Source organism: Mangifera indica, chromosome 13 (genome assembly GCF_011075055.1).
Source record: "Mangifera indica cultivar Alphonso chromosome 13, CATAS_Mindica_2.1, whole genome shotgun sequence".
NCBI lineage: Eukaryota > Viridiplantae > Streptophyta > Magnoliopsida > Sapindales > Anacardiaceae > Mangifera > Mangifera indica.
Genome location: NC_058149.1, coordinates 567,705 through 595,610, shown reverse-complemented (window position 1 = coordinate 595,610; position 27,906 = coordinate 567,705). Strand labels below are relative to the sequence as shown.

Sequence of the window (27,906 nt, the reverse complement as noted above, 5' to 3'; positions counted from 1 at the left end):
AGAGGTAATTTGGTCATTTATTATAATTTCCCTAAAATTTATTAATATACCATAAAATTGATTTAATATCCTTATAATAATACACATGAGTATCCATGAATTAATGTCATAACCAATGCCACGTAAGATCACGACACTCTTTAAAATCTGAATCGAATCAATAAACCATTAGTATCAAATCTTATTCAAGTGATAACAAAAATTTATCTTAAATATTAGATTATGTTTGACTTAATGAAATGTATGAAATAGTAATTTGTTCGAGATCAATAATTAATCATTAAATTTAGAACATGTTTTAAATTTTAATTGACGTTAAGGTCGGTTGATTGCCTAAGAAGGCAATTCTTTGACTAAATCTATCCTTAATTTATATATAAAAATATTATGATTGATACAAAAATTAATACAACACTTTGATATCAATATATTTAATAACACATAAATTATACTCTTTATTGGAGGATTTATAACTATATCCTATGGATATTTATTAAATTTTTGGTATCATAAAATTTCCTTAAATCTTTTAAATTATTAAAAATAAAACATGAAAATAAAAATAAGAAAAGGAAAAAAAAGAATTGACTTTAAGTTCAACAAGTCCACTTCAGCGTAGAATCTAAGTGTTGGCTGGCTGGCATCAGAACAGAGATAGGCGGCCAAAGACAAGCGTATTAAGTGTCTCCGAAGTTACGGTCGCACGTTTGTTTCATCATTCGCACGAATCCTTTGTCTCTAAGCAAGGTAAGTTTCTTTAAAGTTTTTGCCTTATATTCTTTCAATACCAAATACACTTGACATATAGTTCTTTGTATTCTTACACTATGCCCCTGTTGGGTCTGTTCACTTGACTTGTTTTGTCTCGTCTTGTCTTGTTGCGTTGATAAAAAGCGACCGGAGAAAAAAGACGAAGAAGAAGAGGAAGTGTTTACTCAGCATCGCATGCCGGACGGTGATGCCATGGTTGACTCAAGTCAACCAGTCCCTGGAGTGGGTGTTGTTGGAGCCGAAGAATCCGGTTCTAGAGCTCACAATTATGCCAAGGATCCAAGGAAGATTGCTAGAAAGTATGTCATTGTGTTGTTTTACTGCTTTTCTTATGTGGGTTTGAACTTTGGATTTGTTTTTGTATTGTTGGCCAGAAAATTCAACGAAATTCTGAGTAAAGTTTGATTTTTTTGGTGCTTTTCTTTACTGTACTGTGGTTTTGCTACTTTCATGATTTGGGTTTGTTTATTGGAGGAAAATGTGACTAAAGTTTGCACTTTTATGTTTCGGGTTGCGTTTTTTTTTTTTTTTTTTACCTTTAGTAGTTTCGCTGCTTTTCTTATGTGGGTTTGTTTTTTTTATTAGTTTTTGTTTGGTTGGTCAGAGAATTGCAGGAAAATTTTAGTGAACTTTTTTTTTTGGTTCATTTTTTCTTTTTTTATGTTTTGGATTGCTTTTCTTTTCTGTGCTTTGGTTTTACTACTTTTCTTATGTGAATTTGTTGTTGTTTTTATTAGTTTTTGTTTGATCGAGCAGAAAGTTGCAGTAAACTACAGTGAAGTTTGGATTGTTGTGTGTTGGTTTGTTTGTATTTATAGAGTTATCTGAGTAGTTGGGTTGCATTGGATGCTTGACTTGGTTTTTATTTGTTGAATTAGCTTGTATGCATTCAGTCATCTGAAAGAGTTTAGCCTTCTGTTTGGTTGGTGAGTAAATGAAGGAAAAGACAGAAAAGAGAAGGGCGGTTTTTTTTTCTTGTGTTTGTTTCATGAAAATGATAGATCAACTGAAAGTAAGTGCTTGTTCAACATGACACAATAAACAAGAAATTCTTTATTTATTGATTCACATTTTGTCTTCAAAATTGAGGGTGATTGGTTTTAGGTTACATGATTCTATTAAAGCTTAAGCTTTTGAAGTAGTTCGTTGTTCCATCTGTGTCTTTTTCATTTTGGGATCAGAAAATATTTTTTTACAAGGGTTGTTCTCTTTTTAGCTGTTGGGAAAATGTGGGTGACATTTTTTTGTGTTTATTTTCTCCTTTGAAGATATCAATTGGAGCTATGCAAGAAAGCAATGGAGGAGAACATAATTGTATATTTGGGGACAGGTTGTGGCAAAACCCACATTGCGGTGCTGCTCATGCACGAGCTTTCACACTTGATACGTAAACCCCAGAAGAACATATGTGTCTTTCTTGCACCTACGGTTGCTCTTGTTCAACAGGTGAATTTCTCCGTCTTATAGACAATTTGAGCAATGTTAACACATGGTACAAATCTTAATGTCTCACTTGATACGTAAACCCCAGAAGATATTGCTGTAGGTTGATCTTAGTGTTAACATTATGTTTAATTTTACTATTGGATTTATTTGTTTCTGTAGCAAGCTAGGGTTATAGAAGACTCTACTGATTTCAAGGTGGGGATCTTTTGTGGAGGGTCTACACACATCAAGAATCATCATAATTGGGAAAAAGAGATTGACAAATATGAGGTAACTTGTTTCCTGGATCTTGGCTTCTCTTTTGGTTGTTATTAACTTAAATACTCATGCGAGCAGTCAAGTTTTATTTCTCTCTTTAGTTTGATATTGCTAAATGCAATAATTGCTGGTCATTCTCTCATATCAAGTTCATTGAATGCAAATTGTTCCATTTTACATTTTAGTTTTTGTCAACTGTTATGTGCAGGTTCTTGTAATGATCCCTCAAATATTACTTCGTAGCTTATATCATCGCTTTGTCAAGATGGAGTTAATTGCTCTTCTGATTTTTGATGAGTGCCATCATGCTCAAGTGAAAAGCAGTCATCCTTATGCCCAAATAATGAAAGTAATGCTCACATATATTCTTGTTTATTTTCTTACATAAAGATAGTTGCAACCATCTTTGCACTTGATGTATATCTTGACAAATATTATCTTTAATATGTAGGAATTCTATAAACCTAAAGAGACGAAGGTTCCTCGCATATTTGGCATGACTGCATCTCCAGTTGTGGGGAAAGGTAATTCAATTCCACTTTTTCCATTGAACTTTTGAGATAAGATGCATTACTTGTCTAAAAATGTGCGTGTACATATGCATGGTTTGTTGGAAGGTCAAGTTTAAATGAGGAGTTTGGTTAGAGTTAATGTGGATCTTTTTTCTTTTTCTTTCAAATCTTGAAAACATGAAGACACCTTGTTTCATTTTTCTTCTCTCAAATCTTCAAAGCTATCAGAGATATATTAGCTGAAGAAAACTGAAATTGAGAAAATATTTTTCACTTATTCTTTTACTGTTACAGAGATACATTTATATATACACATTAGGTATTCTAGATCAGGAAAAGGAATATTTGATTCCTATAATTGAAATTCTATAATCAATTTCTACCATAATTAAATTCCTATAATCAAACTCTATATTCTAATGTACATATTTATAGATCTTACAACACTCCCTCTCAAGCTGGAGTATCGGTGTTAATCATGCTCAGCTTGTTATAAATATAATCAACTCGAACCTCATTTATAGTCTTAGTGAAAATATCCCCTAGCTGTTCTTCAGTCTTCACATATCTTGTAGAAATAAAATTCTGCTAAACTTTCTCTCGAACGAAATGACGGTCAATTTTAATATGTTTAGTTCATTCATAAAACACAGGATTAGAGGCAATATGAAGAGCTGCTTGATTATCAAACTATAATTGCGCTGGTAATGATATCTGGAAACCCACTTTAATCAAAAGTTGATATACCCACATTATTTCACACACAGGCTGAGTCATAGCTCTATATTCTAATTCTGCACTAGATCGAGACACAACACTCTGCTTCTTGCTTTTCCATGATACCAAATTTCCTCCAAAAAACACACAATACCCAGTGGTGGATCTTCTATCTACTTTGGAACCTGCCCAGTCTGCATCTGAGAAACATTCAATAATAGTGTAACCATGATTTCTATACAATATGCCACGTCCAGGGGCACCCTTCAAGTAGTACAAAATTTGCTTTCTTACTTCTTGTTACTTCAATACCCAAGAAATATTTCAACCCCTCTAAATCTTTTGTTTGAAACTGAGTGTGAAAGAATGATTTAAGAGATGAAATTCTCGCAGTATCGTTTCCGGTAATGATAATATCATCAACATACACAATTAGAAGAATACTACTAGCTTCAGACTGTTTATAGAAAACTGAATGATCACATCTGTTTTTTATCATGTCAAACTTTTGAACTGCCTGACTAAATTTTCTAAACCAAACACGAGGACTTTGATTCAAACTATACAAAGATTTGCGAAGACGACAAACCTTTCCATACTCCTCCTGAGCAACAAAACTAGGTGGTTGCTTCATATAAACTTCCTCTTGAAGGTCACCATGCAAGAAGACATTTTTGATATCCAGTTGGTGTTTAGGCCAATTATAGGTAGCTGACATAGAAATAAATAAACGAATAGATATCAGCTTAGCAATAGGGGAGAAAGTATTAGAGTAATCCACCTCATAAGTTTTTGCATATCCTTTAGCAACCAAGCGGGCCTTAAGGCAAACCACTGATCCATCTAGATTAACCTTAATTGTAAACACCCATTTGCGTCCAATGACTTTCTTTCCTGCAGGTAGATTGACCAAGTCCCAAGTACCATTATCAGTTAAGGCATTCATTTCCTCTATCATAGCCTCACACCAACCAGGATGAGATAGAATAGAGTCGAGTGATGCAATAAAGGAACAAGAAATAGAGGATAAGTGACCATAAAAAACAAAAGAAGAAATAGGATAAGTACACTGTCTTTTACCTTTTTGAAGAGCAATTGGTAGATCAATATCATTAGGAACTGGATCTAATGACGAAGAGAATGGTTCATGAGATGTATCCGGAGGTTGACGTTTGGAATAGACCTGCATAATGGGTGTTCTGGCAGTGGTAGACTCTTCAAGTAAAAAAATTTATGGGGAACGAACAGATGTAGGAGTGTCCTTTAGAGGGCGAGATGTGGTAACAGTGTACACCAATAAATCGTCATCCTCCCCTTGAATGGTGTAAGTAGGAGAAGTAGAGAAGAAAATAATGTTTTCCAAAAAGGTAACATTAGCTGACACTAGATATTTGTTTAGGGTGGGGCAAAAACATCTATATCCTGTTTGAAGACGAGAGTAGCCAAGAAACACACATTTTAAAGACTTGGGATCTAACTTTGTGACATTAGGATTAGGGCTGGACTCGAACCGAGTACTCGCCAAATTTTTCAATTAAAATTTTTGATACAAAACGACGTTGTTTTGACCAATATGTATTAAAATGACGTCGTTTTAATAACGAAAAATGAGTTGAGCCGAGTTCGAGCTTGGCTTTCATGAGCTCGAACTCGAGTTCAGTTATATATAAACCGACGGCTCAACTCGAATCCAGCCCTAATCAGGACAAATCTCACGAATAAAACAAATACTATCAAAAATTTTTGGTTCAAGGGGAAACAAAGATTTATTGGGAAAAAGAACATTGTAAAGAGTCTGACCTTAAAAACCGATGACGGCATGCGGTTAATCAAGAAACATGATGTGGAAACAACATCAACCCATAATTGTTTGGGCACTTGCATTTGGAACAATAGTGCTCGAGCTGTTTCAAGCAGATGTCTGTTTTTCCTCTCAGCTACTCTATTTTGAGATTGTGTGGCAGCATAAGAGGATTGATGAAGGATGTCATTTTGGATCAAATACAACTGAAAGGATTTAGAAAAGTATTCTTTGACATGATCACTATGTAAGGTATGAATAGAAATATTGAATTGTGTTTTTATTTCAACATAAAAGGCACAAAAGTGAGAAAACACTTCAGAACGATTTTTCATTAAGTAAAGCCAAGTCATACGAGAATACTCATCAATGAAAGTAACAAAGTATTTAAATCCAGTTTTAGATACAATAGGATAAGGACCCTAAACATCTGAATGAACTAACTCAAAAGAGAGTTAGCTCGTTTATTGACTCTAGAACCTGAAGACAGACAATGATGTTTGACAAATTGACATGACTCACAATTTAACGAAGATACATGATGAAACTGTGGACATAGAGTCTTCAACACGGGTAGAGAAGGATGTCCCAACCGACAGTGAGCTTCAAATGGAGTTAAGGCATTGGAACATGCAATGGGTCTTGGCATTTGCATATCTGGGATATAGAGAACCCCAGATTCATGTTTTCTATCAATAATCTGCTTCGTCGTAAGATCCTGAAATAAACAATGATCAAGAAAGAATGAGACACAACAATTAAGGGTACGAGTGAGTTTACTCACAGAGATTAAATTAAAAGAAAACTATGGTAAACTCAAAACAGATGACAATGAAATTGATGGAGTTGGATTAACAGTTTTAGAACCAAGAACAGATGACATTGATCCATCTGCTAAAGTAACACTAAAAAGGGATGCAAATGACTGAAAAGTTGAAAAGAGACTAGGATTACCTGTCATATGATCTATAACACCAGAATCAATGACCCATTTGGATGAGGAGGAAACAAGATATGTATTTGATTTACCTGACTCAGCATTGGCCATGATAGGAGTCGATGAAGACTTTAGCGATTCTTGGTACTGAGAGAACTTGACATATTCGTCTGCAGAAATCATAATAGTCTCTCCAGATGATGAATTGGTAGCAGTGTTAGTCACTGCAACATGTGCTGACTGGGATTTTGGAGCCCGATTCTGCAATTTTTTACAAGTACGCTTTGTATGGCTTGACTCATGGTAGTAATAGCACATAATCCCTTCTGACTCCTGACTTTGATCATTGACTTGTCACGGTTGTTGTTGCTCCCTCCTTTATTACCATTTTTATTATATGAACGTTCAGTTTCAGGTTCACTACTTCGACTAACAAGAGTGCTATTACTCTGAAATGATGGGGTGCTTTCTGTATGAAGTACTCTAGTAAATGTGTCATTCAAAGATGAAATCTCAGGACTGGCAAGTATTTGAGATTTAACTGTTTCGAACTCAGATGGAAGACCAGCTAGGAAGCTCATGATGACCATTTGTTCTCGCTGGGTTTGTTGAACTTTCACATAAGGATTAAATGGTAATAACATATTAAGTTCTTTTGAAATCCATAAAATAATATTTGATGGTCCTGTCCTGTTTTTCTGCATGATAGAAAACTTTGCACACCTCATAAATACGAGAAAGATTACCTCTTCCAGAGTACATAAAGTCTAAATATTTCATTAGTTCTTTAACCAATTCATAGTGATTAATTAAAATTACTATCTCACTTTCAATGGAATTCTGGATCTGCAAGAATAATCGAGTATTATCTCTTAGCCATGTTTGTCTAGTACCATCCATAGGAGGAGCTTGCGTAAGGTGATTATCTTTCTCAAGGCTTAACAGATACAGTCGAACGGTTTTGCTCTATTCTAGATAATTGGAATCATTAAGCTTTTGTTCAGTGATTTTCGACATTACAGGAACCATTTCAGTCATAGTTATCGGTTTAATATCCGCCATAATAGCACTCAAAACAATGAATAGAATAAATAGCAAGAACCCGTTGGACAAATTGATTTCTGCAATAACTAGGGCACAAATACGTTGTACAAGCAACAAAGAATAATGAAAGAAAAGAGTTGAAAGCTGATTAGAAAGAGAGATTCGACGACAACAACTGTTCCGGCGACGAGATTATGGGGATCTGTATCGTCGGCATCCTCTGAGTCTGACTGTGTCGGCAGTGAGAACCAATGAGCCTCAGAACAGGAGATCTGATGTGTATGTTTGCACAATAAACGGGTGGCGCGTGTGGGTCACGCGTTGAGCTTCCGGCAACTGGATTTTGGGAAACTGACGATCGGTGAAGCGTGCTCCTTTCTAGGGTGGCGGTGAGAACTAATGGTTACTCTACACGTGTGAACTACGAATTTTGCTCACTAGGGCTGGAAGAAATTTCCGAATATGCATACTAGGGCAAACTGGGCTCTGATACCATGAAGAAAACTGAAATTGAGAAAATATTTTTCACTTATTCTTTTATTGTTACAGAGATACATTTATATATACACATTAGGTATTCTAGATTAGGAAAAGGAATATTTAATTCCTATAATTGAGATCTTATAATCAACTTCTACCATAATTAAATTCTTATAATCAAGCTCTATATTTTAATTTATATATTTACAGATCATGCAACATTAGCTAATCAATTTGCAATGTATTCTCCTTAATAACGTATACGAGAAAATTTCTCTTTTATTGGGAAAGCTTACCCATATGATTGAGTCATCTATTATTTGGATCCGTAGGAGGCATGAAAAAACGAGACAGATTATATGTGGATTGAGATTTAAAATTGTAAGAAGAGAGCGATAACTGGAAACTGCAATAAAAAGGGTGTGTTCAGATGTTGGGGATTCTTTTATGCAATAACATCTGAGCCTAAATACTTTATCTTCAGGCTTCCTTCCTCCTGTCATTAATATGGGATGGTGTATGGTTGAATACTTTCTCTGCCTATGAATCCTTGTTTCTTTATGAATCCATTTTTTTAAGGAAAAAGTAAAACATGATGTACGGCATGGTCAAGTTAATGTGATTTTCTAGATTTTTTGGATACTTGGATTCGCATGTCATGTAAACTGTATCTAGGATTGGTGTCTTTCTATTGACTGGCAAACTTAGTAGACATAAACTATGGGTTTGAAATGTAAGTGGTTACTTATTTTCATAGTTTCCTCAAATCCTCATGGTATATGTTGCTCTTTCAGGTGCATCAAATCAAGCAAATTTACCCAAAAGCATTAATAGTCTTGAAAATATACTTGATGCTAAGGTGAGTTATAGAAACTATGTATTTGGATGTAACTCAGGTTTATGAAATTCTTATTATTTTTTATGAAAGTGTTGGTAACTCACTGTACCCCAGCTCAACTGTAAATGTCTTGTCTGGAGCATGCTTAAAGAATAGATTTTGTGCTGTTGTTTGATCACCAGAGGCATTGGTGTTCTACATATATACATGGTCTTTGCCTTGGGCCTTGAAATACCATGTGGCTGCCTGTTGCTTTAAAATATAATTTTTTTCTTGTTATTTTTCACTGTACATGTGAGAATATTGTTTTTTATAATTTATAGTTACTTTTTAGGTTTTCCATCTACTTTATTTGTGCTGAAGTGTTCTATAGCTTGTGGATTGTGGGGCTGCTAGATGTAAGCCAAGTCTAGCCTGGCATTTTGGTGCTATTGTGGTGCATAGATGCACACTGAACCTTAGCAGATCTGACAGTTCTTCAGCTGAGTTGGATCCAGTCCTACTAACCCATTTAGACTTATTCCGAACTTTTCATCATCCACCCCTTTTCTCTAGTTGTTTACCTTACATCTCATGGGATTTGGAAAAAAAAGTGATAGTTGCCTGTGCACCGAAATCTATGCGTTAAAAATTACTGTTTACTGATTATTAAACTGCATTAAAAAAGAAAAGTAAATACCTATATAGACTTAAGATTTTGTGGTGCTTTGTAGCAGTGTATGAATATAATTTGTATTAGCAGACATTTCCTAATGCAAGCTGCTTAAAACCTCCTACTTAACTAATTAGTCATATGAATGGTTTAATAAGTACTTTTACAACCTTATGGATGCTCTAGAAGATTTGTTTGCTACACATCTATTGTTTGTCCCATGGTCAACGCAAACACCTTGGGCAAGCATTCCTCTGGTTAAGCCCTGCACCATAAAAAATAAAAGATAAAAAATGAAAGGTGAAAGTATTCCGAATAATATTAAGCAAGCTCTTTATGGTTCTCCAAAACACTTGCATCTCTTTTACTTTCTGAAGATCTTTTTACTGGAGTGTGAACTGATATAAGCAGTTTGTTATTACTTCTGTCTTAAATTTGATATGTACAATGGCCCATTTATAAGCCTCAAAAAGTGGAACATGTCTAAATGTGATTTTCAATGTCTACCCTAATTCTATTTACATGCTTATAGCTAGGCATTGTTGGACTTTATTGTAGCAAGTCATGTGATTATACTAATCTAGTTGCTTAGGTTTTCCATTGTTGACCTCTGAGCCTTTTACTTCTATCATGTAGGTGTATTCGGTTGAAGATAAGTTAGATCTGGAAACTTTTGTATCATCACCTGCTGTTAAAGTATATCCATATGGTCCTGTTGTAAATGGCAGCTCTAGCTCCTACACAACTTATGTTGAAAAACTTTCAGAGATAAAACATGAGGTATATTGTTGTAGCTGGTCATTTTATAAATTTTCTTCTTTTTGAAACAAGATTTTTACTTGTTGCTAATGCTTTGTTGTAAGAGCAGTGCCTATCAACACTAAGCAGGGAGAAACATGATGTTCAAAGTCTTCGGAATATGAAAAAACAAATCAGCAGATTGCATGAAAACTTGATTTATTGTTTGGAAAATCTCGGAGTTTCAGGAGCACGACTTGTAAGCTCTTTTAGCATCAAAGCTGATTTCTTGATACTAATTATTTGGTTTTCTTCCTTTCTCCTTGAGAACACTAATTTATTTATTATAGTGATATTCCATTGTAGATTTGTATTCTATTTTATCAAAATCTAGTAAAGTACAGGTTTTATTCTTTTCAGTGAATTCTAGTCAGCATAATATATCTAGAAGATTTCAATGTTGTGTCTCTGTGTGTGTGTGTGTGTGTGTGTGAGAGAGAGAGAGAGAGAGAGAGAGAGAGGACTGGCTGGTTTCAAATAAGAAGCAAAAATACTTCATCTATTGGATTTTTTTTCTTTTAATCAGACTTTTTCAATTCTCCACCATCTAAAATTCTGTCACTGTTGCTATTTTTCTAATTGCAGTTGGTGGTAAACTTTAATTTATCAGTTTTATTTACTCCTTTTGAAGGCTAGTGACAGTCTTTTGAGTGGTGATCCATCTGTGAGGAATGAGTTAATAGAAGCTGAAGGAAATTCAATGGATGACACTTTATGTAGATATTTATCTCAGGCTGCAGAAGTCTTTGCTTCTGCCTTTACAGGAGGTAAAATAATCTATTTAGAATTTGTTTCATTGAAGCTTCAGCTATCTTTTAGCAGTTTCTCTATTTATAGCTTTCACATGGATTGAAGTAAGATTGTTTTTCTTCAGTTTCGATTCTGTGGAATTAAAAGTTCAGAAGTGATACTGTATCAAATTTATGGATTATGTTTGGATTAACTAGTCATTTGAATCTTGTTATTGCTACTCTTGTAGATGGTGTTGCTTATGAACTGTCTTGTATTGAGGTTTTGAAGGAGCCGCTTTTCTCACAAAAGCTTTTGCGTCTGATTGGAATTCTCTCCTCCTTCAGGTTGGTATTTATGTGATTTAAGCTTTCTTTATTATATTGTTTATTTAACATGTTTCTTGGGAGATCTTATCTAACATCTTTTTGCTTTGCTGTGTTGCTTGTAAACAAAAACAATTTTTGCTTGTGTTCTACTTAATGTTGCAGTTTATGCATATTTAAGATGATTAAAAATTTGCTTGGTAACATATATGAACTTATTTATCTATGCATATGTCTATGTGTTGTGCATATATCTATGGGCTTTTCTTCTGATGATTCTTTATTTTTTATATTCCAGGCAACAACCAAATATGAAATGTATAGTTTTTGTAAATAGAATTATTACAGCAAGAACTTTGACATATATACTGCAAAAGCTTAAGTTTTTAGCTTATTGGAAGTGCCATTTTCTTGTTGGTGTCCATGCTGGATTGAAGAGCATGTCACGGAAGGCCATGAAGAGCATTCTTGAGAAGTTTCGTTGTGGTGAGGTAATGCTAATGCTTCTTAATTCACATTTTTGTTAAGTCTTGTCTACTTGGCTTTTCTAATTTTGATTGTGATTTTGATAAGATTGGATTAGGATTAGCACTACCATATTAAATTAGGGTTAGAAGAATTGGGGAATGAAACCAGCTATTTAAACTGGGAAGGTTTAGATGGAAGGGCAGTAAGTATGTATGTAACAGCCAAATAGCTTGTTTGTAGAAGGTGTAGCACCCACATCCCAATCAGGTCTGGCATCTAATTGAATCTCATACTGCTGTATTTCTCATCAATAATCAATAAAATTATCTTCCCAATATTTCAAAATTTCATTCAATAACTTGAATTACAGTTGGAGTCCTATCATCAAGAATGTTCATTTAAAGGCTAATAATTACTATAAGATGGTCTTCAGAATGTTCATTTTAAGGTTAATAATTACTAGAAGATGGTCTTACGTGGCTTCTCCGAGGAATCATCATGAGTCCTTCACCTGAGTACTTACAAAAGACGAGGAAAATTGGCAGTCTTGGTTGCTAATTTTGTCATATATGTTATCATTCAAGATGTGTAAAAGAACATGTATTGCTCATAACATGCACTTCCATTTTTGATATTTGACCAAGAGACTGTTGGCCAAAAAATCAAGGATCCATATCATAAATAGCTGTCATGAGAACTTATAAGAAACATATAGTTCATGTCTTATGGTAGTATGGACCATCCTATCCGTTTCTGCATCATTATGTGGATAATTAATTCACATTTGCTGATTGTGCAGTTGAATCTTTTAGTTGCAACTAAAGTTGGTGAAGAAGGACTTGATATTCAAACATGCTGCCTTGTCATACGGTTTGATCTTCCAGAAACAGTTTCTAGCTTTATACAATCCAGAGGCCGTGCTCGAATGCCTCAATCCGAATATGCATTTTTAGTGGACAGGTGTTTTTCTGAAGTACATTCTGTATGCAAGTCCAATCATTCAATACTGCTTCACTCTCTCAACTTGAATTACCTTTGTTCTTAATATTGCAGAGGAAATCAGAGGGAGCTAGAATTGATAAAAAATTTTGAAAAAGATGAAAATCACATGAATATGGAAATTTCAGGCAGAACGTCTACTGAGATTTTCAGTTTTCCCGAGGAAAGACAATATGTAGTTGAATCATCTGGCGCTTCTGCTAGTGCTGGATATAGCATCTCTTTACTTCACCAATATTGTTCAAAACTCCCACATGATGAGTATGTCTTTCAACATTTAATTAGTACTTATGTTTCAAAATCATTGTTTCAACCACTAAACTTCTATAGGCATTCAATTGTTTGTGTGTGTTGTGTGGGTAAACTTACCCCTCAAGAATTGTACCTCAAGCAGTGCCTACCTGCCAAGTGGCAGATATATGGTGATGCACCTAGCCTCCTAGTGACCTGCTATGACATCGGAAGCGTATAGATAGCTCATGCTAAGAGTGTATAGAAAACTAATGCTGCATTGATGCATGTCACTGCACCTTACAATTGTGCAGGTTTCTACCCCTAATATGGTGTGTAGATAAATCGCAATGGGGCCAACCATTGAAACATTAATCCATTATTTAAGAACTGTTCTAGCGGAGTCATGAAAACCCCAGCCCAGGCCTGGTGTGCAAACAATTAACATCAAGTGTGACATGTAGATAACTCACACCAGGATCGACTTGCAGACTTGAACTCATGTCAATTGTGGGCTCCCTTCACGTGCGGAATTCAACATCTCCTTTGAGCTAGGGCCACAAACAATCTGAGCAGTTTGCAGCTTGACTCAACAAGTGAAGCTTGATGTTGGATGGCTTGTTGAGTTCATGAGTTCATGGCTTGGCTTGCGCAAAATTCCAATATGCCCCAAAAAGTTTCAAATTTTGCATTCTCACCCTTGAGATCTTATTTCTTAGCTTTGAATATAGGGGGTAATTAATAAATATATAAGTTATAGAGGTTTAAATGTATCTTTTTTAGAAATAAAGGGGTTAAAATGTAATTTTTGAGTCAATCTCGAGTCAGTAATTTTTGTCTCAAACTCTAGTTGAGATCCTACTAGCTCAGTGAACTTGAGCTGTATATGTATGCAATCGAGCTGAGCTTGAGCCAAGCATTAGTCAGCTCGGCTTGGCTCTTTTGCACCCCTACCTAGGTGAGGAGACTGTGACCTAACTCACAATGACCCTCTTTGTAATTCTTTCCTCTGAACATATTGTAAAAAAAGAGTAATAACAAAACAGTGGAGTTAGATTTTGCCCAGGCAACCAAACCACTTCAAGGAGTCTCTCGCATTACTGTTCCATTGTCTCTTGTTTTCAGCTCACAAACATTTTACGTTCCGACATCTTTGGATAGTTATGTTATCATGTTGATGTAATTTCCTGCATCAACATTATGTATACTTATTAAGTTGTTTGATTTATTTTTGCAGGTATTATAACCCCAAGCCAAAATTTTATTTTTTTGATGATTTAGGGGGAACTGTTTGTCACATTATTTTACCTTCTAATGCGCCAACTTACCAAATTGTTGGTAAACCTCAATCATCAATTGAGGCTGCTAAGAAAGATGCTTGTCTGAAAGCAATTGAAGAATTGCATAAATTGGGTGCTTTAAATGATTATCTTTTGCCGGATGAAGGCAATGAAATTGAGGAGGATGGGGAGCTGGACTCTTCTGATTCTGACAGCTGCGAAGGTTGGGCGGTGCTATTCTCTTTCAAAACAACATTTTTTCTTTTTGCATCAATTTCAAATCAATATCTGTTATTTTGTCTGTTGGCAGGAGAGATTCCAAGGGGAGAACGGCATGAGATGTTAGTTCCTGCCTTACTTAAAGAATCCTGGTCCACGTCAGAGAATCATGTCTGTCTTAACTCATACTATATTCAATTTTTTCCGGATCCTAAGGATAGAATCTATAAAGATTTTGGACTTTTTGTCAAGTCACCTCTTCCGCAAGAGGCTGAGAAAATGGAGCTTGATCTTCACCTTGCTCGTGGTAGAATTGTGAAGACAGAGTTTGTCCCATCTGGAGTTGCAGAATTTACTAAAGATGAGGTAACAGTAGTTCTGATATGTTCACAGTTTTGATGAACTTATTGCAAGTATTCACATTTTATATCCATACAGATTGTTCAGGCGCAGCATTTCCAAGAGATGTTCTTGAAGGTCATCCTTGACCGATCAAAATTCATTTCTGATTATGTTTCCTTGGGAGAGGATGATTATGAATCAAACTCATCAACCTTCTACCTGTTGCTTCCTGTCATTTTTCATAAAAATGCAAGCACAGTTACTGTAGACTGGAAGATTGTCAGAAGATGTTTATCATCTCCAGTGTTCAGTAAGCCACCAAGTTCTGTGAGCACGAAAAAATTTCCTTCTGATGAGTACTTGCAGCTTGATAATGGTTGCTGGAGTATAAGTGATGTTGAGAATAGTTTGATATATGTCCGACACAAGGAGTCATTCTACTTTGTCTCTAACATTGTTAGGGAAAAGAATGGTTACAGCCTATACAAGAATTCAGGCACTAGAAATCATGTGGAGCACTTGGATGAAAGGTAGGAAACCTATAACCGTGGAGCTCTACCACTATCATAATAATTATTTTAGTTAATCAGTTTAATATCCTCCAAAACGGTTGTAAGTGTTATGTTCGATGCCTGCCTATCTGCTACACTTTCATGTATATCTAATGACCATATAACTCTGATAAAGGATATAGAAGCGTGACTTTCGTCCATTCATGCTTGTATTATTGAATTTCTTTTTTTAACTAAATGTTTCACATCAGGTATGGTATTAATCTTATATATCCTGGACAACCTCTTCTCCATGCAAAACCACTTTTTCGATTGCGCAATTTGCTTCACAACCGAAAGCTAGAGGACGCGGGTACTTCTTTAATTTGTTTTGCTTTCTTGCATAATAATTTTATTAAGTCATTGTCCAAATCAGTAAATTGTACTTTTTACAGAAATGTACCCCAAGTAAGCTACTGGGTGGAGAGTGATGGCTGGGGTGAAATTTAATAATCTGTTTCCTGGCCCCCTTCTTTTTAACTGACGTTTCTCTGATTGTCCAACAGAATCACATGAACTAGACGAATACTTCTATGATTTGCCTCCAGAGCTTTGTCTACTGAAGATAATAGGGTTCTCTAAAGATATAGGGAGTTCAGTATCTTTGTTGCCATCAATCATGCACCGCCTGGAAAACTTGCTTGTGGCCATTGAACTGAAGCAAGTATTATCTGCTTCATTTTCTGCGGGAGCTGAAATTAGTGCCGACAGGGTAAGGCCTAAATACTTGGGGGTATTATTTTGACTCCCCAGTATTGGCTTCATTGTGCTATGTAAATAATGCCATGATATTTCTTAACTGTCTGTAGTGACTTAAACCTTATCTGTTGCTGATGGCTTAATTGCATTTTAGGTTCTACAAGCCCTAACCACAGAGAAATGCCAGGAGCGCTTTTCACTTGAAAGGCTTGAGATACTTGGTGATGTTTTCCTCAAATTTGCTGTTGGACGACATCTTTTTCTCTTGCATGACACCCTCGATGAAGGAGAGCTTACTCGGAGGCGCTCTAATGCTGTAAATAATTCCAATTTGCACAAGCTAGCAACAAAAAGTAATTTACAGGTAGGATTAGATTGTCGGATTTGAACATTTTTTTATATGACTGATTGACCTGTCATTTTTCCAATTGCTTAATAATCACGGCATGCCCATGTTCTAATTCTACTTTATATGACATATTATTCTGCATATATTTTCTTAGTTTTGTGGCTACCTGAACAATTGCCGGTGGTGTTACATGATTCTGCAAGGTCTGCAAACTAGTGAATGCGAATGCTGACTACAGCATCAACCATACTGTCTCTCTAAGTATAAGATTAAGTTTCTGTGTGTCCATGAATAAGTCTTTTGACTTTCTAATTTCAACTGCAGTGTGTTACAATTTGATTTTTTTTTTTTTTTTGGGTTTCATAATCGTGGTAGAGGTTTGAACTAAAGTCTTTTACCCAAAAGTTCTAATGCTCCACCAATTTTGCTAACCTTTGTTTTTACAATTTGAATGTTATTGTTGGATCTTTTCCTGTAGTCCAAGCTTTTGGTATGAATTGTTACTCAACATGATAGCATCTATGTGATTGAGAGATTTTGTGATTAACTTCTGAAATAAGTTTTGTAGGATATAGCAAAGGTTTATAAGAGTCCATGTAACAGACCATTAATTAAATTTGACCCTGCATATGAGGGACTGTGTCAGAGTTTAAATATGATTTTTAGTCCTTTCTGCGTAAACTTAAGCTTTTGGAGTTGATGGTTTTTCTACATGGAATGGAATAATTTCAACTAGGACGTAAACTTAAGTATGTGTAAATTGTATTCTGCATTATAAGTATTTGTAACTTGCACCTTTTTCAGGTGTATATTCGTGATCAACCGTTTGATCCCTGCCAATTCTTTGCTTTGGGACGTCGTTGTACTACTATTTGTACCGAGGAAGCAGAAAGAAAAATTCATTCTCGAAAAAAATTTCGTGCTGCAGATGATGCAAATTCTGCTGAAATCAGGTGTAGTAAAGGCCACCACTGGTTACATAAAAAAACAATTGCCGATGTTGTTGAAGCTCTTGTTGGAGCATTCATAGTTGAAATTGGCTTCAAAGCTGCAACTGCGTTTCTTAAATGGATTGGCATTCAAGTAAACTTTGAAGGTTCACAAGTTACTAATGCTTGTTTGGCAAGCCGAAGCTATTTATCGCTGACTCATGCCATGGATCTGGCTGCCCTTGAAAATTTCTTAGGATATCAGTTTCTTCATAAAGGTTTGCTTTTACAGGCTTTTTTGCATCCTTCTTACAGCCAACATGGTGGAGGCTGCTATCAGGTATGCACTGTACCTTTTATCTCCTCTAGTAGTGTGACTTGATTTAATATGCTATACTTCATGCCTTGCCTGTTTGACTAGCTCTACATTTTATGCTGCGATGCTGTTATGTGTAATACTTTAAAATTTATCTCCAGAGATTGGAGTTCCTTGGAGATGCAGTCTTGGATTACTTAATTACTTCGTATCTTTTTTCGACCTATCCAAAGTTGAAGCCGGGTCAGTTGACAGATTTGAGATCAGCTTTAGTGAACAATAAGGCCTTTGCAAATGTTGCTGTGGATCGGTCCTTGCACAACTTTCTTTTGTTTGATTCAAGTGGCCTCTCCGAGGCAATAAACAATTATGTGAAGTTTATAGAAACTTCTCCATCATCAAAGAAATTTATTGAAGGGACAAAATGTCCAAAGGTAGACACTGTTACCCCCTCATTGTTTGTATTTCTTCCATATATCAGGATGAATTTCCCCATTACACTTTAAAGCTTTATCAATATACAAATAAAATTGCAATTATATCTAAATGAATGGAAACAACCCCTTCCCAAAATCAAGACTAAAAACAGGAAGTGTAAAAACTAACCTAGATATTCTTGCCAATTGTTTTGATTTTTGACTTTTAATTTTTTGTTTCAAGTATAACTTATTCATTTTATGTTTGAAAAGGCTTATTATAAATTTCAGCATGGTTTCATTTGTTGATTCAGGCTCTTGGTGACTTGGTAGAATCTTGTATGGGTGCCATCCTGCTCGACTCTGGGTTTAATTTGAGCACAGTGTGGAAAATAATGCTATCCTTTTTCAAACCAGTCTTGAGCTTTCAAGGCATCCAGCTTAATCCTATTAGGGAACTACAGGAAGTTTGCCAATATTATGATTTGAAGTTGCAGTTTCCAGCCACAAAAAAGGGAACAACATTTTTAGTCGATGGAAGAGTAACTGGGAAAGATCTACAGCTTTGCATCGCTGCCTCTAATCCAAACAAAAAAGGTGCTATTAGAATCGCTTCACAAAAACTCTTATCAGAGTTGAAGGTAAAAGCTTTATGCTGATATCTCTGGTTCATTACAGATGTGGTGTCTCATCCCCATGAAATTAGTGCGTCTGTGATGATTACTTATATATTTGACACTCTTGGGAATGAATATTAATGGTTCTCAATTCACAGTTGATGAACAAGAAATTTCATGTTACTTTGCCCTTTAGAAAAATCATACCACAGAGATGGTAACCAGACTGCACTAACAATTGATGTATCAAATCGTCTTTGTTTGTCAGTGCATGTGCATATTGATTTTCAAACTATGTTTTCATTGAAAAAATTTCCATTGTAGGGAAGAGATGAGTAAAGTGATGCGTCCTTAAGTGAATTTTAGTGTTTGAATGATAACATCTTTTTTCTTATTAGAGCAAGTTCGATTAGTACTAATTAGTGTACAAATCGTATGCTGGTATTAGCACATTCTGGGTTTTATTTCTTAACATATTATTTAGCTAACATCTGAAAAATCTGTGGCTATTTCCGATAGAGTCGTCAACTTTAAATTTCATTGACTATGGATGTGCAGGCAAAAGGTTACACACCCAAGTCTAAACCTTTGGAGGAGGTTTTAAAATCCATTTGCAAGATGGAAGCTAGACTGATTGGATTTGATGAAACTCCCATAGATGTTGTTCCTGCTGACAATGGGTCTGAATCTTGTGGCGGCAATGTTGACTCTGACATCTTTTCTGACAGTGACATGTCTGATAAATCTTCACCTGCCATTACTCAAGTAAATAGATGGACCTCACTTGCTTCTAAAGAAGTCAGACAACAGCCAAGTGAGACAGTTTCGGATCCTAATGGTGACAATGAATTGCCGGCTTCAGGTATATATAAAAATTATTTCACTTGCTTTGTATCAATTTTGTGAAGCACTGCCCATAGTCTCTGACTTACGATTTATCAGGTGGGCCAGCCAACAAATCAGCAAGATCCCATTTGCACGAAATCTGTGTCGCTAACTGTTGGAAACCCCCTTTTTATGAATGTTGCGAAGAGGAAGGACCAAGCCACTTGAAATCGTAAGTCAAAGTTATAACCTTGATGCCTATATTTTTCTTCTTAAAATTAATTGACAGCAAGGCTTCATAGTTCAAATAGAAATTGCTGTTTTGAAGAGTTATATCCATCTTTAAGCTGCACATTGAACCGATTTGTTTTGGCATATTTCTTCATCGGTGCTAGTGAGAAATAGTAATGAATCTCTCTATCGCCATTTTGAAGAATGTCAGACGTCTATTGAAAAAAAAAAAATGTGACTCCAGGATCTCATTAGCTCAACACGCATTGATTGCCTGTTCAATTCCTGCTCTACAAATCATATCCTTAATTTTTTCTGTTTTGCATAGCATTGTAAAGTACACATACATCAGTTACCTTTCACCATTAAGACTTTATGGGCAAGAGGAAGAATTTGTATAGAGCAACCCTGAGACTCTAACAATGAAATTTGTTTGCAGCTTGGTATGTTCTGAAGATTCTGAATCTGAATTTTCTGCAGGTTTACTTACAAGGTTATAGTGGAAATAGAAGGAGCTCCGGATATCGTTTTGGAGTGCTTTGGGGCACCTCAGACGAAGAAGAAAGCCGCGGCAGAGTATGCAGCAGAAGGTGCAGTTTGGTACTTGAAACAGGAAGGCTATTGGACCTAGAATTGTTGACATAGATGTAACAATTTTCCCCCATTAGATTAGAGGAATTACTTACCCGGGGAGCTAATCAAATGGATATACTAGTCTATGTATGAACTAATATATATGTTATCTTAATATGAAAATATAGATATGGTTACAGCTGAAAGCGAAATTGGGTTTAGTCCAAACAAAACTCAATTTGAGATCAGCTTGAGAACGGCAAATTGAGGCTTAAATACAATCTAAAAACAATTTTATTCAAGATTTAACTTAAACTAACTCGAGCTTGAATGTTTGGTCAGCTTGTATTTTATCATTAGCTCGAATTTGGCTTGTTAGATCCCAGTTTGGATTCAAATTTGAGAACAGATCAAATACAACCCTACAAAAGCATATGATCTCCGTGTATGACCTGTTTTGTGGTGAAGAATAGATCAAATCCAACCCTACTTTGACTTATCAGAAGGTGGATAGAGCGATAAATATCCCGAAAAGTGTTGAGCATTACTGACCGTTGTAACTCCAAAAAATGATTAAAATTGGAGGATTTAAAAAAAAAAAACATATGAATTTTATTGGTTTTGGGCATAAATTTTAAGGATTCTCATTAGGATTATCTATCTTTAACTCATAAGATGGTGGATAGTGCAAAAAAGTCTTGAAAATAGTCAGATATCCCCTTTTAATATTCTCTTATTATTTCTAAACAATCTAAGATGACAATATATATTTAATATCTTTTATGTATTTTGTTGATGTGAGATTTCAATAAAAGGCACGTGATGCAACATTTCATCTAGGTTAATTTCATCATTGTTTAAGATTTCATTTCAAATCACTTTGATACTATTTATAAAATTGGGTTTAATAGCTCGACCTATTATTATAATATCGTTTGCTTTGGATAATGATTCGTTACGATGTTAATTTTGAATTTTACAGTCTAGAACATGAACTCACAATTTAGAAGTTTGCTAGTTATTTAATTAGTTTTCTTTTATCACCCTCAAATAATGTTATGCATATTAATATTTTTTTTATGCTTTATTGATATGAAATGTCAAATTATTATTCTTTTTTTTAAGTTTCATCAAATTTATCCTAAATGTCTATGAAATATTTTAACAGATTTTTTCATTAAATAAATTAAATCTCAAATAATATAAATATAACATTTTGTGCAAATAATTTATATGTTAATTTTATTTATTATTTTCTAAAAAAAAAATTCACATACTATGATTTGATAATATAAATATTATCATTATTTATATTAAATGGAGTTTTTAGAAAATAATAAATATATGAAAAATGCGGGGTTGGGTTAGTCACGTGCCATTGCGCCACGTCATCAACATTTTCCCGCGAAATCTTCCCGCCAAAAACAACAAAGCAACCCATATTCCCACTGTTTTTTTCTAGGCAGAGAGACAAAGGGCAAGTCTGTTTCGCCGTTCCAACCACTGAAGCGCTGAAGAAGAAGAAGAAGAATCTCAAAAGATTGCAAAAACGATGTCGGGATGGGATGAAGGCGCGGTGTTTTACAGCGATCAGGCGCAGTTCCCTGAGGACGCTGCGGGAGGAGCGACGACGGAGGCTACGCGGCGCCACTCGGTCCAGATCAAGTTCAAGGAGTTCATCAGAAACTTCGAGAGAGAAAAGAACGTGTTCCCTTACAGAGAAAGCTTGATCGAAAACCCTAAGTTTTTACTGGTTCACCTTGAGGACCTACTCTCCTTCGATGCCGACCTCCCCTCTCTTCTACGCTCCTCCCCCGCCGACTACCTTCCTTTGGTACTCTCTCGCTATTTTTTGATTAATTTTTAAATTTAAACTTATTTTGTTGTATGCATTGGAAAATTTTCATTTTTGTGTTTATTTATTATTTGATTCTGCATGAGAAATCAGGGTTATGAGATTTATCTGACACGATATCGGTAAATCTTGAAAATTACAACGTCTTTTCAGTGATATATAATGGGACTTGATAGATTTTCTATTTTGCTTTGTAATGGTTTGATAATTGTTAAGTTCTGAGTGATTGAAATGGGTGTGTTTAATAGTTTGAGACTGCGGCAGCTGACGTTTTGGCGAGTTTGAAGATGAAGGTGGATATGGAGGAGCCGAAGACAGAGGAGGTGCAGATTTTGCTTACTTCTAAGGAGGATTCTATGTCAATGCGGTCACTGGGGGTTAGTGCGCTTGGAGTTTTTAAACATTTTGTCAATTTTTTTGAGTGGTGAGAAAATGCGACAAATTAAGGGAAATGATGTTTTCTTAAAATGATGGGCAGGCTCAATGCATATCGAAGCTGGTTAAGATATCTGGGATTACTATTGCTGCTTCCAGGGTTAAGGCGAAGGCAACTTATGTACATCTATCATGCAAGAATTGTAAAAGTACAATTGACATCCCTTGTCGTCCAGGCCTTGGTGGGGCAATTGTTCCTCGATCGTGTGGCCATGTCCCTCAGGTTAATATCATAAAATCTTGTTTTTAATTCGAGGTTTTTATAATTAGGATTTAGAGGAATTACGGATATTTTTTGCAGGTGGGAGAAGAAGCTTGCCCAATTGATCCTTGGATTGTGGTTCCTGATAAGAGCCAGTATGTTGATCAACAAACCCTGAAACTGCAGGAGAATCCTGAGGTAATGAAAGTTTCATTTGATGGGTGCGATTTTGGCATTAGAGATTTAATCTTCAAACACTTGATGCCCTCCTTTGATAATTAAGGATGTCCCCACTGGAGAGCTTCCAAGGAACATGCTTCTCTCAGTTGATCGCCATCTTGTGCAAACAATTGTACCTGGGACGAGATTGACCATTATGGGGATATACAGTATCTTTCAAGCTGCCAATTCATCTGCCTCGTAAGAGTCATTGCACCTTGAGAGATGGAGTTATAATGTATCTGAACTGTATTATATTGCTGATTTCCTTGTTTTGCTTTAATTTATTCAGTCATAAAGGAGCAGTTGCAGTTAGACAACCTTATATCAGGGTTGTAGGTATAGAAGAAACAAATGAGGCCAGTTCTCGAGGTCCTTCTGCTTTCACGCCAGAGGAGGTAAGGAGTAAAATAAAGTTGAACATTTTTTCTAGATTATACTATCGTCTCTACATTGCAGTAGCTGTTCACAGTTGTGCATTCCAATAGTTGGAATACTCTTGGTGATATATTTTCTTAGTTGAGGAACTTAATTACAGGTAATTATTTTTCGGGGGGTTGAGAAAAGCAAACTCTAAACTAATATATAGCTGATATTTGTGGAATTTTCATTTGAAGAAAACTACAATTTGGCTGGTGGTATGATGCAGACCAGATATTTTTATTTTTGGTTGGTGGTTATCTTAATTAGATCCCAACTTCTCAGAGCTTGTGCCTTTTTATTTTCTAAAAATTTTTCATTAACTCTGTCCTTTGTTGGTAGCATATCCTATTCATACCTAGTATTATCAATGACACCCAGAAAGAAAAGAGAGCCAATATTTTTTGAAGAATGATATGATCCTGTTGAGTCCCTTGTTCATAATGTAAGTTGCCTTAATAATTTTACTGTTTGCAGATAGAAGAATTCAAAAAATTTGCTTCACAACCAGATGCCTACAAAGCAATATGCTCTAAAATTGCTCCCTCCATATTTGGGCACGACGACGTGAAGAAAGCTGTGGCTTGCCTTCTGTTTGGAGGATCAAGAAAGGTATATCTTGAACTTTTTGACAGTTTGATGCTGATCTTGTTTATTTATTTCATAACTAATCTATTTGTGAATACAGAATCTGCCAGATGGTGTGAAGTTAAGAGGTGATATCAACGTCCTCCTTTTGGGAGACCCATCTACTGCTAAATCACAGGTTAGTCTTAGGCATATAGCTTTTTAAAGGTACTGTTTGGTGGTTGCTTTGTGGTCTTTCCCTTCTCACATTGAAAGGTTTCAACTTATACGTAAGACTTTTTTGTCTAGGCTGGAAAATTCTTAATTTAAGAGAATTCATTCTCTTGCTTCTTTTGCCATATGAGTGTTGATTTTATGGTTACTTCTTTTAGTTTCTCAAGTTTGTTGAGAAGACAGCTCCTATAGCTGTTTATACTTCTGGGAAAGGTTCATCAGCTGCTGGTCTTACAGCTTCAGTGATTCGCGATAGCAGCTCTGTAAGTTCGTGCTCTTCTGTCTCAATATAATTTATACTGTTTATTTTATTCTTCCCCCTTCACGGCAATTATTTTCTAATTGATTAATAAATCGCTGTTAACTTGAATTAATTGGTTCCCTGACAATTTTTCCATTCAAATCAGCGTGAATTTTATCTTGAAGGCGGAGCCATGGTTTTGGCTGATGGTGGTGTTGTCTGCATTGATGAATTTGACAAAATGAGATCAGAGGATAGGTAATTCAAAATATAATTATTAATATTTTATGATACACAATACGTATCATATAATACAATATATATAAAACAATACGTATTAGGAGGTGTATTGAATTAATACAATACAATTGATATATCGTACGATATGATACATTTTTTAAAGAAAATAATGATGTAGTAAATGTGTATATGAGAAAATTTAAATTTTCACATGTGTTTGTGATATTTTTTAAAATGATGACGTATCAATTTTATTTTTTGATTAATTTATTTTTTAAAAATCGTATCATACAATGATACGGCATTCAATATAAGATATAAAAAATTAGGTATTTGATACACGATATAATACACGATTCAACTACCATGATTCAAAGTATAATTAGATTTTGAAAATTACATTTCTCTATCTTATGATTATGCTTCCTTGAGAGTTTTATCTTGGTGTGGCTTAGGGTTGCCATTCATGAAGCCATGGAGCAACAGACTATATCCATTGCCAAAGCAGGAATAACAACTGTTCTCAATTCAAGAACCTCAGTTCTTGCCGCTGCTAACCCTCCGTCAGGACGTTACGATGATCTTAAGGTCAGTGCACTGTCCGTCAATTTATTTGGATTTGCTTCTCACTGTCATACTGAGGTTTCTGCTCAGGAAGCTAACAAAGTTTTTCTCCATCCAGACAGCTCAGGATAATATTGATTTGCAGACAACCATTCTTTCTAGATTTGATTTAATCTTTATCGTGAAAGATGTCAGGATGTACAGTCAGGACAAGGTAATATATGAACATATTGCTCGGCTGTTAGATTTCCTTTCATAAGTTACTGAAAATAAATTTCTGTTTTGCAGCTTATTGCTAGCCACATCATAAAAGTGCATGCATCTGCACATGCTGTCTCAGGTGACAACAAAGCTTCTAAAGAAGAGAATTGGTTGAAGAGGTATAAATTCTGAAGCAACTCCGGATTTTTTTCTTCCAAAAACTTGCTACCTAAATACTTATGATATGCTCAACTGTTTACAATTTTGACAGGTATATACAATATTGTAGAGTTGAATGCCACCCTCGTCTATCGGAATCTGCATCAGCAAAGCTTCAGGATCAGTATGTCCAAATAAGAAAGGTATTCCTAAATTAGCTCATGTCATAATTCTCTTTATTAACTGGAGCAGAAGTATATTCTTTCAAAAATATTGGTGTATTTTCTTTGTGAGAAACTTGGGAGATTACCATTAATTATTCCAATTCTGAAGCAGGTTTGGGTGTTAAAATAGGCATTTATAGGATGGTTAGAAAATTATGATGTTAAAATCATGTGTAAGACTGATGGCCCTTATTTTGCTAACCAATAATAGCTTTTGTCATGGTTGTTATTGTAGGACATGAGACGGCAGGCAAATGAAACTGGTGAGGCTGCTGCAATACCCATTACTGTCAGGCAGCTTGAAGCTATTGTAAGGTTAAGCGAGGCACTTGCTAAAATGAAACTGTAAGTACTGGCTTTGAACTTGAGATTTTATCAAATTAAATCATATACCCCAAGAGGCTTTTTCAAGTTTTTGTCATGCCCTTTTGGTGGTTACCATCTCTCTAACTGATTTACCACTCTTTCATAAACCATGATATCAGGTCCCATGTTGCAACTGAGAATGAAGTTAATGAAGCAGTGAGACTTTTTACTGTTTCCACAATGGACGCAGCGCGGTCTGGAATACATCAACAAGTGAATCTTACAGGCGAGATGGCGAATGAGATAAAGGTTGGTCCACATGCATTACTACCTTCATTCATCTTTCTTATCCGAAACCACCAGCAAGTTCACATTAATCATTGGCTTCCTTTAAACAGCAAGCTGAAACTCATATAAAGAGAAGACTAGGCATTGGAAACCAAATATCAGAGAGAAGATTGATCGATGATCTCACCAGAATGGGCATGAATGAATCGATAGTAAGTATTCTCTTAAATGTTCATGTCCTTTTACATTCTCATGCTAGGAGAAAGACATTATGAGTATGTGACTTACAATTGTTGGATGACTCCTTTATTATTGTAGTATGATGCCAGACAAAAGTGTATTTAAGAAGTGATACTCAGATCAGTAGATAGACTATCAATTTTTATACTGAAATCTCTACTGAGTTTAAAGTTTTGGTGTTAGAATTGAGATTGTGATTCACATTTTCGCAGGTAAGAAGAGCTCTTATAATTATGCACCAGAGAGATGAAGTTGAATACAAACGAGAAAGGCGGGTTATTTTCCGGAAAGTTTAATCAATCCTCTGTAAAATCCATCTAAATATATATTCTCAGTTTATAGTTAATAGTTATTTGTTATACATTTCTTTGGTTTGAGGATGAAAAATGTATCGGATTCTTTTATTTTAGTTGGTTGTGTTTGTTGTACATGATTATTTTTAGGACATAAACGCATGAATTACTTTACATGAATAATTATGGGTGGATTTGGAGTGAACAAGGGCCAATTTGAGCTCAATCGAATCAATAGTATCCGATTCAAATTTGAGTTTAAAGTTTGAACTCATTCGAATTAGTGAACAGTATTATATGAGAGTTGTTAGGATAGGATTAGATTTGATCTGAGTTGGGTTTGAACATACACTAGTTTGAGTTTGACTCAAATCTATAGTAGTTAGTTTGAGTTCATTTCAGTTGGTTAAGGATGTCATTAGAGGAATAACAATGAGATGTCATTAGAGTGTTGATTGGAGAGGGATATGAGTTGAATTCAATCAGAGTTGATGGGTTGAAATTTAAGATTGAATTTGGTTTGGATCAAGTTGAGTTGGTTTTATGTCATGAATGAGCAGGTATTCTAAATGAAATTGGAGTAAAAATGTTCAGGTTTATTGATCTTGTACTTCGAGACCCACTCGACATTGCATCTTGCATAGGTATAATTGGTCTTTCATTGAAGCTTGGGCAGGCTTGAGAGCAATACCTTGATGTGTGCCGCCGTTGAAACTCAAAAACAAGAATGGAGATCGTAGAGAACTTGAATCAAGAGCAAGAATTACAGAGGGTTTGAGAAGAAGATTCAGGAAACATTTGCAAAGGCCTGCCTCCCACCAATATAATTTCAGCCTTTAAAACTAACTTTTACAATAAAACTAC

The 27,906-nt window shown here is 35.3% G+C and overlaps 2 protein-coding genes across 4 annotated transcripts; both read left to right on the top strand.

Annotated features, from left to right (window-relative positions):
- Window positions 1-603: 603 nt before the first annotated feature.
- Window positions 604-20,555, top strand: LOC123194798 (dicer-like protein 4). 3 transcript variants are annotated; one of them, XM_044608225.1, is made up of 26 exons: window positions 604-747; window positions 895-1,070; window positions 2,040-2,217; window positions 2,377-2,487; window positions 2,684-2,824; window positions 2,927-2,999; window positions 8,761-8,825; window positions 10,093-10,236; window positions 10,325-10,453; window positions 10,886-11,021; window positions 11,234-11,330; window positions 11,608-11,800; window positions 12,577-12,737; window positions 12,831-13,037; window positions 14,245-14,510; window positions 14,598-14,872; window positions 14,945-15,378; window positions 15,612-15,708; window positions 15,902-16,111; window positions 16,253-16,462; window positions 17,252-17,716; window positions 17,854-18,126; window positions 18,423-18,749; window positions 19,284-19,587; window positions 19,668-19,782; window positions 20,262-20,555. In XM_044608225.1, the coding sequence occupies exons 2-26, from the start codon at window positions 946-948 to the stop codon at window positions 20,410-20,412; spliced, it is 4,887 nt and encodes a 1,628-aa protein (XP_044464160.1). In that variant the 5' UTR covers window positions 604-747; window positions 895-945; the 3' UTR covers window positions 20,413-20,555. The 3 variants fall into 3 exon arrangements, with proteins under 3 accessions (XP_044464160.1, XP_044464159.1, XP_044464158.1); XM_044608224.1 differs by lacking the exon at window positions 604-747 and having other exon boundaries at window positions 803-1,070; XM_044608223.1 differs by lacking the exon at window positions 604-747 and having other exon boundaries at window positions 803-1,070; window positions 15,612-15,712; window positions 15,906-16,111.
- A 1,269-nt stretch (window positions 20,556-21,824) lies between these two features.
- LOC123194291 (DNA replication licensing factor MCM5) lies at window positions 21,825-27,305 on the top strand. Its single transcript, XM_044607463.1, has 18 exons — window positions 21,825-22,188; window positions 22,458-22,586; window positions 22,688-22,867; window positions 22,946-23,044; window positions 23,130-23,266; window positions 23,358-23,463; window positions 23,963-24,097; window positions 24,174-24,251; window positions 24,445-24,549; window positions 24,694-24,785; window positions 25,223-25,355; window positions 25,450-25,545; window positions 25,620-25,711; window positions 25,804-25,894; window positions 26,151-26,260; window positions 26,401-26,530; window positions 26,620-26,721; window positions 26,962-27,305. The coding sequence occupies exons 1-18, from the start codon at window positions 21,907-21,909 to the stop codon at window positions 27,043-27,045; spliced, it is 2,181 nt and encodes a 726-aa protein (XP_044463398.1). The 5' UTR covers window positions 21,825-21,906; the 3' UTR covers window positions 27,046-27,305.
- The last annotated feature ends 601 nt before the right edge of the window (window positions 27,306-27,906 follow it).

Coding starts and splice junctions, on each gene's coding strand:
- LOC123194798 (XM_044608225.1), top strand. CDS start 946: ATGCCGGACGGTGATGCCATGGTTGACTCAAGTCAACCAGTCCCTGGA. Junction 10,454..10,885: donor GAGTTTCAGGAGCACGACTT/GTAAGCTCTTTT, acceptor CTCCTTTTGAAG/GCTAGTGACAGTCTTTTGAG. Junction 14,873..14,944: donor CAGAATTTACTAAAGATGAG/GTAACAGTAGTT, acceptor ATATCCATACAG/ATTGTTCAGGCGCAGCATTT.
- LOC123194291 (XM_044607463.1), top strand. CDS start 21,907: ATGTCGGGATGGGATGAAGGCGCGGTGTTTTACAGCGATCAGGCGCAG. Junction 23,045..23,129: donor AACTGCAGGAGAATCCTGAG/GTAATGAAAGTT, acceptor TTGATAATTAAG/GATGTCCCCACTGGAGAGCT. Junction 26,261..26,400: donor GCACTTGCTAAAATGAAACT/GTAAGTACTGGC, acceptor CCATGATATCAG/GTCCCATGTTGCAACTGAGA.